Source organism: Lepidochelys olivacea (assembly GCF_965140295.1).
Source record: "Lepidochelys olivacea isolate rLepOli2 genome assembly, chromosome: 9".
NCBI lineage: Eukaryota > Metazoa > Chordata > Testudines > Cheloniidae > Lepidochelys > Lepidochelys olivacea.
This window is the reverse complement of record NC_140419.1, coordinates 33,581,407-33,596,017: the sequence shown is the minus strand read 5'-3', so window position 1 is coordinate 33,596,017 and position 14,611 is coordinate 33,581,407. Positions and strand designations below refer to the sequence as shown.

Genomic DNA, 14,611 nt, shown 5'->3' with positions numbered 1-14,611 from the left:
CCAAGCCCAGCATGATACATGTCTGGCATAAAGAGGGATAAAGCTGCCACTGTGCTAAACTCCAGCAATATACTTAGCCCCTAGAACTGCGGCTTCCCATCCCTAAGCAAACCAGGAAAATAAACTGATGCCCTGCAAAACCTACATAAGCCCCCAAAGTTTTGCCATATTCACACACTGGAACATATGGTATTTGAATGCGATACTGGCTTGACGTAAACAGAAATAAAAATTCAATGGTGAACCCACATAACATACAATTAGCAATCAAATGCCAATATGTTTGCCCTAAGTCTTGCCCCCGGAGGATGGGGGTGGCAGAGAAAACTTATTGCAGCAGAAGAGCTTCAATCATCCTTTGCCTTACCCCCACACGCAGCCTGAAAGGGATGATGAGTGGGCTCCTCCCCAACAGAGTATTTCTCAGAACCATACAAAATGGCAGCATCTTATGGTCAGTACCAGCCTAGCCTGGCTTTATACTAGCAACTTGGAAGTAAAAAGTGTCCTGTCCCACTCCTAAACCACTGACCCATCCAGTGCACCTTTGTTCTTTTCAAAGCCTAAATTGTATTTAATAGGTCACTCATTCTTTCTGACTAATAAATGTATCTTTTATGTTTCTTAATTAATGGCTGTAAGAAAAATGTTAGAAGATAGACTCCATACCATGAACATGTGGCTTACTCAAAACTCATTAAAATCTTTCTTTAAGGAAGATAGTATTAATAAGATTGCTATGGAAAGTATATGCTGTGAGTGACAATAACTGACTTCAGTAAGTATTGGAGTTGGCACCCCTTTCCCTTCTCAAGATGGCCCAGCTTTAATAAAGTAAATGTAGTAATTTAACAAATGTGGTCTTTGCAGCCACAGAACCATTATGACTTCATTTCCACACTGCACTTTTTAAAGAATCTGTCTATTTGCAGAGTCAGCGACAAACAAAATTAGAGTATCATGCTACAGAGAGGGCACACTGTGCTCTCTGTGGCAGACTTTTATTCCTTCTCATTTTGCCATTCCGCTCAATCCCCAAAGAAGTCATTCACATTGAGAGTATAGGGCTGCTTTTTGTATATGGAAAAAACAATATGATCTCAAGGTTTTATTTATTTGTAATTCTTAGAGACACTCCATTACTTCCACTCAATAAATACTGTTTACACACTGCATCACTTGATTACTTTCTCCTGTCTGATTCCTTTCAGCAGTGTCTAAACAACTTTAAACAAATGTTAATTTAGTTAATTAAACACCAAGAGAAGCTCATGCTCAAATAAATTGGTTAGTCTCTAAGGTGCCACAAGTACTCCTTTTCTTTTCACCAAGAGACAGTACATAAACAAATAATATATTTCCCGGAATGTATTGTCTTTGGCACATCAGACTTATTCAGGAAGACTGGTATGAAATAATTAAAGATCCAAGATGCATAACAAACTTGGAGGCTACACTGGGGAAAGTGACTTGAGAGATTCATGTAATCTTTTTCTTTGATCTTCAGCTTACTCACATCTTCCCTTTCTTCTATAACATCTCTAATTAGAAATTAGAAATGAAAAAATAAGAAGCCAATAAAATCTCTTTTAGTAAGATTCACTAAGGAAAAAAAAGAAGAGTTTAAAAAAACTCAGTTGAATATGCAGAAAAAAATACAATGTTCAGTGCAACCCCTACATTTCTCCAAGAAACATTATACATAGAAAGCAAATATTTGGCTGATACATTCCTAGAAGGAAAGTAGCATTATGCTTATATCATCCCACATTACCTCTTGGCTCAAGAGTATTACAGCTTAAGTATCATCAAACAAAGTAACTGTTACAGTCATTGCTTTTTTGTATACAGCAAAGTCATCCATGCCCCTATTTTGACGTTTTCATGCAGTAGAACTTTTTGTGAATACTGAAAGTAAAAAGCTTGACGTTCACCTCGCCCTAATACATATAAAAACAAGGTATAGGGAGGGAGTATGTTTTATATTTATTTTTTGAAGTAAAACTCAGAGTGCTACCAATGCACAGCAGATTATAAAACTAAAATGAAGAATTTAAGTAGATTTGTGGGTCTTTTAATAAAATATTTAAATCAAAATGTACTGTGCATGCCTCCATCTTTACTAAACACGGATTAGCCCTCGATGCATGGTATCATTTTATTGTTACTTGAGTCTGCATGTTCCTCCATGCCATACTAATTTGTGATTATAGTGTCCTCTAACATCAGTCAGGATGATTGTGATCTTTTGGTTTTATTTTTAAAAAACTGCACTAAAGAGTTTGGAAAGCTCTGTACAGATTTTTTAGGATCAGAAGATTTATTTAAAAAAAAAAAAAGACATCACAAACTTCCAGTAGATGGAAGAAAAAGTTACAGAAAAAGAATTTGTAATGATGTACATGGTGACCGAAGTCTCTATTACAAACTGCACGTATGCTTTGTCTTCACTAGGAAAAAAGGTACGTTCTTACCTTGTGTGAGCTAACATGTTAACTAACACAAGATCAAAGCCTAGTGAAGACAAGGCAAATGTAGCTGTAACATGAGTTAGCAGACTGAGGTAAACACTCCCCTGTAGTCTTTACCTTGACCGGCTAACACATGTAAAAACTACAAACTGCCTTATCTTCACTAGAATTTTACCTTATGTCAGTTGCCATGCCATTCCATGTTAGCACTGCTCTCGGAGAGAAAGTTAACTTCAGCAAATTAAATGCAAAAAAAAAAAATTTAGATGTAAGAGATTTAAGAGAAAGTGTCTATCTCAGCTAACGAGGAAAAATATAAAATAATTGGAAAACCATTTGGAGAAAATAAATGCCATTAAATGAAACCTGCTGCTGATAAAGTAGCTGTAACAACCCTCAACAGGATCTCTGATACACTGTCCCTTATCACTGTGGAAACACAGCATTTCTGCTTTATTTGGGCTTCTTTCTGGCAGGGACATCCATTCAGAAAACGGCCCAATATTTTTGCACAGGTGTTTTTGATGGCTTATATCTATTTGCAAAGCAGCCTGTGTTTCAGAAATGACAAATTACTGAACAATAATCTGTAGCAGCTTTTTCTTCATTATGGAAAGAAAAGTATTTCACGACTATAACAAATAAGTACTATTATTACCATGATTTCAATTTCATGTCCTAATTTCAGTCAGTCATAGAATATCAGGGTTGGAAGGGACCTCAGGAGGTCATCTAGTCCAACCCCCTGCTCAAAGCAGGACCAATTCCCAACTAAATCATCCCAGACAGGGCTTTGTCAAGCCTGACACCATCTGTCCACAAAGCCCAATATAATTAAATCTATAGTCTCCATTCTTAAAGAATGTCTTTAAAACAGTATTATTTTCCATATACTTTATTTTAAACTGGATACTATTTTTCATTTCACACTTCCTCCCATGATATTTAATGTTTCATTTTTCAAATGAAGTATATTACAGTATATTAAGATAATTCTAACAGTTCTGTGTTTGTGTCATATTTACATAGGAATAAATCCTTGACAAGTAAGTGTTATTGGTGGGTAATAAATATAGTTGTGAGAAGAACAGACTTGCCCATTATATTTTAATATATTTTGAAGTTTACGTTATGTTCTAGGTATTTTATTCATTTAACTGATTTCACACAAATTCTTTTCTCAAAGTGTACCATAATATAACAAATGATCAAAGAAACACCTTGAATATTTACATTTGGAGGCATTTATTGTAGTATTTACCAAAAAGCAACATAGTTAAATTAAAATGTACTATAAAATGTGTATCTGAAGTAGATGGGTCAAATAACATTAACTGGATTTCATATTACATAGTTCCACATGTGTGCTACTTTGCAGCTTCAGGTAGCATTCATCTGCTTCGAATTAACAAAATTCTAAAATATATTCTGACCACCAAACCAGTTCTTCAAGTCCTTTGTAAATTAACAGAGCTGCCTCTACGTTTCTTTAAGTTTTGCATAAATTATTGATTCTTGTGTAAGGCTGGAGATCAGGAGACCAGAACATTAGCACAACTCACCAATAAAGTAGTTATTTCCTAATGCAAGCATTTCCTCAGAAAGAACAAGTCCACCCAGTGCCTGGAGGAGAGTAACGCTTCTACCATCTATAAGTGAGCACTGTTTAAATCCAACTGTTGTAACCTTCCACAACAGAATAAGAGAAGCCGTGGCATCTTGCCTTATTCTAGAGACATGAAGGATAAAAATAATTACATGTCAGATTGAAGAAAATCAGTCTTATCAAACAATACATCATTCTGGACCAAAATTAATCAACAAAAAAAGAACGACTCAACTGTAGCAAATATACAATCAGAAAAAAGGTATAATTTAATGCACACTATTTGTACTATCAAAATACAAATTTTTTTATTACCACGCAATTTTCACTGCAGTAAGGCTGGATACATGCACATTCACAATACAAAATCCTTTTAACAGTAGGGTTTGAATAATGGTATATTTGAAAGCAGACATTATGCACAGTCTTAATTTCTAATAATTTAAAAGAACCATTTTCATGTCCAATGAACACTTTATATAACATGACATAACACAAAATCAGCATCCATATTCACATACCATCCTCAGAACATATTAAATATATAACTACCGGATAACTACCAGAACACAATCTCTCCCCCCTGTATTAATGTGCTTTCAATGGTACTTCACTCCATTCCGAAGTTTCCCCTACTAGCATTCATAATGCTGCCATTTCTAGTGGCTGAAATACTTCTGCTTCCATCCCTTTTAGTCATGGTATCAGTACACATTCAAGATAGGCAGTTTTGATGTTGACAGAAATTCTGGTTTTGTTTAATGAATTGGATAAAATGTTCAGAGCATTTCATTCTCGTAAATCAAATGGGTTATGCAAGGTTGTCAAGGTCACTCAGACCTGTGGTGATCTACCGCAGGGGTTCTCAACCTTTTTCTTTTGGAGGCCCCCCCTCCCCGGCGTTCTATAAAAACTCCACGGCCCACCTGTGCTACAATAACTGGTTTTCTGCATATAAAAGCCAGGGCCAGCATTAGGGCGTAGAAAGTAGGGGAATTGCCTGGGGCCCCATACCACAGGGACCCCTGCAAAGCTACATTGCTCTGGCTTCAGCCCCATGTGGCAGGGCTCAGGGCCCTGGGCTTCAGCCCCATGTGGCAGGGCTTTGGCTTTCTGCCATGGACCCCCCTGAAACCTGCTTGCAACCCTAGGGGTTCGCGGACTGAGCTAGTGAAATAAACAGGGTTGAGTAAGGTAAAGTCACTTGAAAGCAACTACAATATATGCACTCAGTTCCACAGGATTTTAAATTTTTGTTTCTATGGATCTGTCCTTCCTTTTAGTGTACTTTTTCCACTCCCTTGTGTACATGTATAATATGAATCTTTTCCAGACATCTGCATCAATTCATAGATGGAAGAATCCCAACTAGGACTCAGTGAACCTCCAAAGGCTCAAACATTCTATACAGCTTAGTATCCAAATGTTCAGAAGTTAGTCTGACTCTTCCTTGCCTAAAATTGGGCTGCTAACCTCATCAGATCAACCTCTTCCAATTTTCATGCTTTTGCTTTCAGCTGAAACCAAGAACTGCAGGTGTGTGTGAATGTAATCCACATGAAGAGATCCCCTCTTGTACCTGGACTATTTAAAAATAAAATTTTGGCCAAAGCTTTGGATTTTTTTTTATCCCAACTTATAGGCCCCTCACTAACAACAACTTCAGGTAACCTGAAAATGACAGCAAGGAATGCCACAATTTAGGTCAAATTCCATCATAAAAATCAGTGCAAGTTTACTAACCTAAAGTGATTGTTGTTACATAAATATATATTCAGATCACATGTTCTACATATGCCTTTTAACATAGGGAATACAGTGAAATAAAGAAAATTAATTCAAGTGATTGGCAAAACTGGAGTATTTCCGCTTATAAACAGTGTAAGTTCATGCCTAGCAGGGGCTGAACTGGGAAAAAGCTTGCGGTGTCTTTCCAAGTTTTGCTCACGTCAGCTGCCAAAGTGAGACGCTTGCTCATAGTAGATATCACAAATGACCAACATATGACTGTGTGTGCTCCTTGGGTTCCTTAGAGATGGGCACTCCACAGTGAGTTTTTAATAAGCCCATGAATTCTACTGGACTTCTCACGGTTGGCTTCTCAGATTCCCTCCTGGTCTCTACTTAGGACTTCTTAATTTGGGGGCGGAAATGGTAGTAAACTTCCAAATCGCACCCACATACAATGAGACAATCAGTAACTGTGCAGATCTGTGATCTTACCTCTCCTTTCTTACAAGCTTTCATGGGGAATGAAATAATTAACAATGTTGACATTTACATCATAATCACTGGGTGTCTGAACTAACAACTCAGTGAGACAAATTGGGCAGTTCCCAACTTTCAGAGTCATTGTTCCAGGCTGCCTGCAGACTCAACGTAGACACAGTTGCAAGAGTTTCACTCTTTTTTGCAAACATCAAAATAAGTCAAAACTTTTTTTTAATGAAAGCTGTGATTCTAGAGCACAAGATGGCAGCACAAGAGTGGTGTCAGTGCGCTGTTTCAGGAGAAACCGAGGCCTAAAACAGCAGGAATGTTGCAAATCAGAAGGGAGATACATTGGCAGATCTTTATCTGAAAGCTTGTACCATAAACGTATGCTTCATCCCAGTCAATGCTATCAGATCTTGGCTTTCAAGGGAATCAAATTCCGTTCATTAAAATTAAGTTACACAACTGTCAGTGTGAAAAAGTGGATGCTTTACACAACTTTAAACTCTTCAAACGCATATCTGCTTTGTAGGACTCACACCTCTTTGTAGAAAGCTTTTATAAAGCATTCAGACTACTGATGTGAAGTTCAAACACAAATATAAACAAATACATTAGTCTGAATTTGGCAATGGGGAAAGGTGAGCTGCTCTGGCTTTCAGAAATCATCACTGCGTGGAGGGAAAAGAACAAAATGTTACACCCTTCTCCAAGTCAAACTGTTGTCCTCCACCTCTTTGCTCCAATTCCCAGTGTTCTCTGATGGCTGAAAGACACTTTACTCGCTTAGTCCCTCCTCCCCTCCTGTCCCCCCCAAACATGCCCCACAACCAAACCAAACCAAACCAAACCAAACCAAACAAACCACTTAAACATACATGTGAGCACTTGCACCTCTGGAAGAAGGTGCTCTGGTATTGCTAGGTCCCTCCTGTCATCTGGAGGTGCTCTGGAGTTCTTTCATGACATACCAAGGCATTTCACAGTCTGGCTGCCTCGGAGACAATTGACTACAGTTCCCAAGACATGAATTCGGTACCAAACACTATTTAAATATTTATTATTCCAGGCTGCTATAACAAAGCAATATTCTTACTTTATTGATGTGTTCTGTGGAACTTCAAAGGAAATAAGCCGGCCTCCAGCAGAGTTGTTAGAACTGGCATTTCCACAAGCTACATCTGGGGTTATCTGAAAAGAGTAAAGATTGTTCTTTAAAGATTTAATCCTTCAAAAGCGGATATAAAAAATGAGGGAAATTAATAAACATGAAAAGAATATAAAAACAGCACCATTAACCAATCCTGATCTTTTAAGAAATTTCCAGACATTGAAAGTTTCATCATCAATATACATTTGAGGTAATATAAGGTTCTAAGTCGTCTTCAATTATTCTGGAATCTCATTTTATGGGTAATGTTTTCAAAAATATAAAAAAAACCCCTCTCTATAGCTCTACATTTTAGTGAGAATTTACTGTGAGAGGTGTCCGCCTTTAAAAGTATCACACCAGTCTTGAGAAAAAGATAAATGGGAAAATTTATGGCTCATATTGTCAAATACTAAGTACCGTATATACTCGTTCATAAGCCGAATTTTTTTTAGTAAATAAGGGAAGCACAGACAAGGGGGCCAGCTTATGAACTGGTTTAGAGAGGGAGAGGTGGGACACAACCCCTCCCCCAACAGAGGGAGCAAAGAGAGGCAGCACAGCCAGCAGAGCCAGAAGGGAAGAGGCAGGGCCAGAGTCTCTCTGCGTCTGGCCATGCTGCTCTTCCCCCAGCCTCCGAAGCAGCTGCAGCTCTGGGGCTGGCAGGCTGCATCCGTGCCGCTCGGCCCCGCCCCCCAGGGAAGGCTGTGGCCACACTGCCAGGCCTGCCGGAGCATGCTGCAGCCATGCCACCAGGCCCAGCCCGCTAGAACATGCTGCGGCTGTGCCGCCCGGTCTGGCCCGCTGGAGCAGGCTGCGGATGCACTGCCCAGCCGCCAAAGCAGCTCCGGCCAGGCCAGAGACATCCTCCCCTGCCCCTCCCCAGATGAGGTGGGAAGGGATGGGATGGGGAGAGTGTGGGGGTCCTGGGCTAGGGCTGGGGTCATGTGGGGGATGGTCACGGGGTTACTCACCTGACCCCCAGCTTCTCCCCCCACCCCAAAAAAATTTTCCCATCAGTTGCTGTCCCAGCCCGTCAGGGTAAGCAGCTGGCACGCCGGGACACTTTGCTTAGGTTTACCTCCGCGCCTGAGGACGCTCGAGGCAAACAAACCATCTCGGCCCGCCAGCGGCTTATCCTGATGGCCCATGAGCCAAAGTTTGCTGACCCCCTGAATTACAGGGTTGGCTTTTGAATGGGTCATTAAAATTTTCCATTTTTACTTATTCATCTTGGGGGGGGGTTGGCTTATAAACGAACCGGTTTATGATCGAGTATATACGGTAACTATCTAGCGTTGCCACATGTCAGTGAAAATGAGAGATCTTGGGGCATTTAGATCCAACAGCAAGAACTACTGCTCTCTTTCAACTGCACTTATTGCATAGCTTATTTTTCCTGTTGAAATTCATAGCCATACTCTGCCACATGAGCCCAGCAATAATGAAGCCCACTATCGCTCTTTCCAATGACAGGAGGCTTTCTACAAAGTGAATGAAGCATCCACAGCCTACCTAGGGAGTAAATTCATGACTGCAGCTGTGATTTAGTGCTTGTGCTAAGTAACTGCTTTCTCTGCCATCTATGCAGCAATTCCTCTGTTCGCTAATCAGACCTTTTCTACCATACAGCACTGGCAGTAGGATCATGGACAACATTTTTATTTGACCATACAATGCTGGCATCTAAGTTCATGCATGTACACAGGCATTCATCTATCTATCCAATAATACCAAATGTATTTCCAAAAGCCATGAATAAGAGCCTCTTAGTCCATCTAGACCAGTGGTTCTCAACCTTTCCAGACTACTGTACCCTTTTCAGGAGTTTTATTTGTCTTGTATACCCCCAAGTTTCACCTCACTTAAAAACTACTTGGTTACAAAATCAGACATAAAAATAAAACAAAAGTCACAGCACACTATTACTGAAAATTGCTTACTTTCTTATTTTTACCATACAATTATAAAATAAATCAATTGGAATATAAATATTGTACTTACATTTCAGTATATTGTATACAGAGCAAGTATAAACAATTCATTCTGTATGAAATTTTTGTTTGTATTGGTTTCACTAGTGCTTCTTATGTAGCCTGTTGTAGAGCTAGGGAAATATCTAGATGAGTTGATGTGCCCCCTGGAAGACCTCTGTCACCCTGTTTGAGAACCACCTGGTCTAGACCAAACCATTGTTGCTACAGATCAACATAATGCGTGTGGGGGAGGGGGATCTTAAGTGTCTCTCTATATCATCATCATCTAGAGTATTTTTTGTGTATCCCTAACAGCTTGACTATGTAATAACACCATATGCAGTACAAACAATGAGCCAATTTCTTTTCTACATTTGACAAAAAGTAAGGATAGGTTTGTAACCCATCTTGTATGATAAAAACCTTATATAGAGCCTATTATGCTAGGTTTACACTATGCTTATTGATAAACTGAGAATGTTCGCTGAAACCCCTTCCAAAGAGTGAATCATCCTTCAAAAAGAAGAGCCAGAATCCAAATTCTAAACTCATGTTTCATTCAAATCCACATTTTGAATTTGACAATGAAGTATCTATTAAAAAAAGACACAGAAGAAAATCCTGGCATGTTACTTAAGTAATAATTTTCAAGTAATACAAGTTCAATTTTGACTCATGTGGCCAATTAGTCACAATAAGCAAAATTGTATGTCTGGCTCAGTTTATTGCTTCACCAGGCAGTAAGTTACTGCATTCTTCTCTGGCTTCAACAGATAATTTGATTATTTCAAATTTAAATAAATAGTGTGCAATTTTGTTGTGCTAGTTAAAGTAACATAGAAAAATGTTAATAAATTTATTACTGTTTCTTAATTTTGGAAACCATGATGATGGAGATTATGTTCAAAGCCCAATATGAATTTGGCTGACATCCCTCCTTTTATATTTGCCAATATGCATGGTAAGAGTTGCACTGTACAATCACTTTCCGAGAGAACCTGATTTTTAACAAGCCTGTGGGAAAAATATAATTAACATCTCTATTCTCATATTCCAGTATGATGTTAGCTAAAAATATAGCCACCATCACCCTCAATAATGAATGTCAATCATAAATCATATGACAGCAGAATTTTATATGTCCATTAACTTGGTCTATATCAGAAAAAGTTACAACCAAATCGCAGGACTGGAAGGGACCTCGAGAGGTCATCCAGGACTAAGTATTACCTAAACCAGCGGTTCTCAGACTTTAGCAACCTGAGGACCCCCATTTTGATTTAAAAGTTTTCGGGGACCCACAATGCCGCCCCAGCTCAGCCCTTGCACCACCCCTTTCCCCGCCCTTTCCTGGGGCCATGGCCCTTCCCCGTCCCTTCCCCTACTCACTCCATCCCCCCTTCCTTCCTTTGCTCTCTCTCCCCCATCCTCAATCACTTTCACCAGGCTGGGTCGGGGGTTGGGGTTCAGGATGGGGTGCGGGCTCTGGGAGGCAGTTTAGGTGTGGGAAGGGGTGCGGGCTCTGGGCTGGAGCAGGGGGTTGGAGTGCAGGAGGGGACAAGGGTTGCAGTGCTCACCTCGGGACGCTCCTGAAAGTGACTGGCACATCCGTCTGGCTGCGGCTCCTAGGCCGGGGTGGGCAAGGTGTCTCTGCGTACTGCCCCTGCCTGCAGGCACTACCCCCACAGCTCCCATTGGCTGCAGTTCCCGGCTAATGGGAACAGCGGAGTCGGTGCTCGGGCAGGGACAGTGCACGGAGACACTCTGGCCTCCCGCCCCAAGGGCCACAGGCACATGCCTGCCGCTTCCGGGAGTGGTGGGGAGCCAGGAGAGGTAAGCCTGTTCCCCAGTGTACTGGAGGTGTGCCTGGAAGGGAGGGGGAGGAGTTTCTCAGAGGGGCCCGCGGACCACCTGGAGTCCCCTAGGGGAACCCCAGGGGTTCATGGACCCCAGTTTGAGAAATGTTGATCCCTGACAGGTGTTTGTCTAATCCGCTCTTAAAAATCTCCAATGATGGAGATTCCACAACCTCCTTAGGCTATTTATTCCAGTGCTTAACCACCCTGACAGATAGGAAGTTTTTCCTAATGTCCAACCTAAATCTCCTTGCTGCAATTTAAGCCCATTGTTTCTTGTCCTACCCTCACAGGTTAAGGAGAAGAATTTTTCTCCTTCCTCCTTGTAACAACCTTTTATGTACTTGTAAACAGTTATGTCCCTTCTCGGTCTTCTCTTTTCCAGACCAAACAAACAACAACATTTTCAATTTTCCATCATAGGTCATGTTTTCTAGACCTTTAATCGTTTTTGTTGCTCTTCTCTGGAGTGGTGAAATGTGGTCCCCAGAACTGGACACAATACTCAAGCTGAGGCCTAATGAGCACGGAGTAGAGCAGAAGAATTACTTCTCATGTCTTGCTTACAACACTCCTGCTAATACATCACAGAATGATGTTTGCTTTTTTGCAACAGTGTTAAACTGTTGATTCATATATAGCTTGTGATCCACTATGATCCCCAGATCCCTTTCCTAGGCAGTCATTTCCAATTTTGTATGCATGCAACTGATTGTTCCTTCCTAAATGGAGTACTTTGCATTTGTCCTTATTGAATTTCATCCAATTTATTTCAGACCATTTCTCCAGTTTGTCCAGATCATTTTGAATTTTAATCCTATCTTCCAAAGCACTTGCAAACCTTCCCAGCTTGGTATCTTCCGCATATAAGTGTATTTTCTATGACATTATCTAAATCACTGATGAAGATATTGAACAGAACCAGATTCAGAACTGATCCCTGCGGGACCCCACCCATTATGCCCTTCCAAGCTTGACTGCGAATGACTGATAACTACTTTCTGGGAAGTTTTCTAACCAGTTATGCACCCATTTCCCTAGTTTGCTTTTGAGAAGGTCGTGTGAGACAGTATCAAAAGCCTTACTTTAGTCAGGATAGACCACATCTACCACTTCCTCCTATCCACAAGGCTTGTTATCTGTTAAAGAAAGGTATTTGGTTGGTTTGATATGATTTGATCTTGACAAATCCATGCTGTTACTTAGCACCTTCCAGGTGTTTCCAAATTTATTGTTCTATTATCTTTCCAGGTCGTGAAGCTAAGATAACTGGTCTGTAATTCCCTGGGTTACCCTTATTTCCCTTTTTATAGACTGGGAGGACAAGTGGAAAGACAGAAAAGACAGACCAGACAGACAAGACAGAAAGAAATAAACTGGAGAGTACAATTGCACAAGGGGCAGCACAAAAAATAATATACTGAGAGTGGAAACCAACATGCAATCAAACAGGAACACTCTCTTAAATTAAAGCTTCAAAGGAAAAACAACATAAACACAAAATGTTTTAATGCAAGGCAAAGCAGCAAGGGTATGCAGGGCTTTTACAGTTATACCTGGAGAGGAAGGTGTCGTGTGATGCTGACCTAACTAGCAGCTCCATTTACATTTCACTCTGGCTCCATTACCCACTGATCTGATAAACCGAAGGACATCTAAAACAGAAGGACACTGAACCAAAATAGAATTTTACAGTGGCAGAAAACTGATATTTCAGTTTTAAAAAATCTGGAATTTAGATCAGCACAAAAACAGAAGGAGAAGCAGCAGCCTCCCAGCACAGATAAGAAACAAAATGCTGCCAGCAACAATGTGTCCTCAGACAAATACCAGTGAAAGAGAAAATCATGGTTTGGCAGCCAGAATTACAGGAGAAATTACACTGAACCTTTCCATAGCAATGGGAGAAATACATTACAGTTTCCAGTCATGTCTGTATTTGGTCCTGGGAGAGTTTTCTACTAAGTTGAAAGAGCTGGAAATCAGGATTTGCTAGACCAGTACACTAAACCAGTACTAACAGAGAAAACTAAACCAGAACATGCAAATAGATCACTGGCTCTGCAAGAGAAGCTACAATAGCTGGAAGAAGATAGCAAAAACAGGGATTGCAGCAAAATATTTAAATAAGGGATTTTCAGATTCATAGATTCCAGAAGGGATCACTGTGATCATCTAGTCTAACTTCCTGTATAACACAGGCCATAGAATATCCCAAAATAATTTCTGGAGCACATCTTTGAGAAAAAAATCCAATCTTGATTTTAAAATTTTCAGTAATGGAGAATCTACAATGACCCTTGGTAAACTGTTCCAGTGGTTAATTACTCTCACTATTAAAAATGTATACCTTTTCTCCAGTCTAAATTGTCTACCTTCAACTTCCAACCATTGGATCATGTTATACCTTTCTTTGCTAGATTGCCTTTATTAAATATTTGTTCCCCAGGTAGGTACTTATAAACAGTAATCAGGCCACCCCTTATTGTTCTCTTTGTTAAGCTAAATAGATTGAGCTCCTAGAGTTTATCATTATAAGACACATTTTCTAATCCTTTAATCAGTCACATAGCTCTTCTCTGAGCCCTCTCCAATTTAGCAACATCCTTCTTGAACTACGGAAACCAGAACTGGACACAGTATTCCAGCAGCAGTCACACCAGTTCCAAATACAGAAGTAAAATAAACTCTCTTGTCCTATTCAAGATTCCCCTATTTATTTATTCATTTAAGGATCGCATTAACCCTTTTGGCCACAGCATCGCACTGGGAGCTCATGTTCAGCTGATTATCCACCATGAGCCCCAAATCTTTTTCAGTCACTGCTTCTCAGGACAAAGCCCCCATCCTGTAAGTATGCCTTACCTTCTTTGTTCCTAGATGTATACATTTACATTGAGCCATTTTAAAAATGTATATTTGTTTGCCCCATTTACCAGGCAATCCAGATTGCTCTGTATCAGTGACCTGTCCCCTTTGTTATTTACCAGTCCTCCAATTTGTATGATCTGCAAACTTTATCAATGATTTATGTTTTCTTCCAGGTTATTAATAAGAATGTTCAACAGAGAAGTGCCAAGAACCAATCAGTTACAACACCTTTTAATCCATTTAATGTGTGCTATGTTAATTTTATATCATTCTAGCTTTTAATCAAAATGTCATGCAGTACCAAATCAAATACCTTACAGAAGTCTAGGTATATTACATCAACACTATTTCCTTTATCAACCAAATTTGTAGTCTCATCTGAGGAGTCTCTGAAGGTAAAATTGAAAGGACATGTGATATGCTTTCTCCTAAAAATGCAGACATTGAGAGATCATGACCTACATGTT

General features: G+C 39.9%; 1 protein-coding gene across 1 annotated transcript in view; it reads right to left on the bottom strand.

Annotated features, from left to right (window-relative positions):
* Positions 1–14,611, bottom strand: part of DNER (delta/notch like EGF repeat containing) — a 279,726-nt gene that overhangs the window by 122,384 nt on the left and 142,731 nt on the right. The window contains exons 3-4 of the mRNA XM_084639188.1: positions 7,388–7,482; positions 4,034–4,200 (exon numbers count right to left, since the gene is read on the bottom strand). Coding sequence (XP_084495314.1) covers positions 4,034–4,200; positions 7,388–7,482 — 262 coding nt within the window. The remainder of the gene's footprint in view (positions 1–4,033; positions 4,201–7,387; positions 7,483–14,611) is intronic.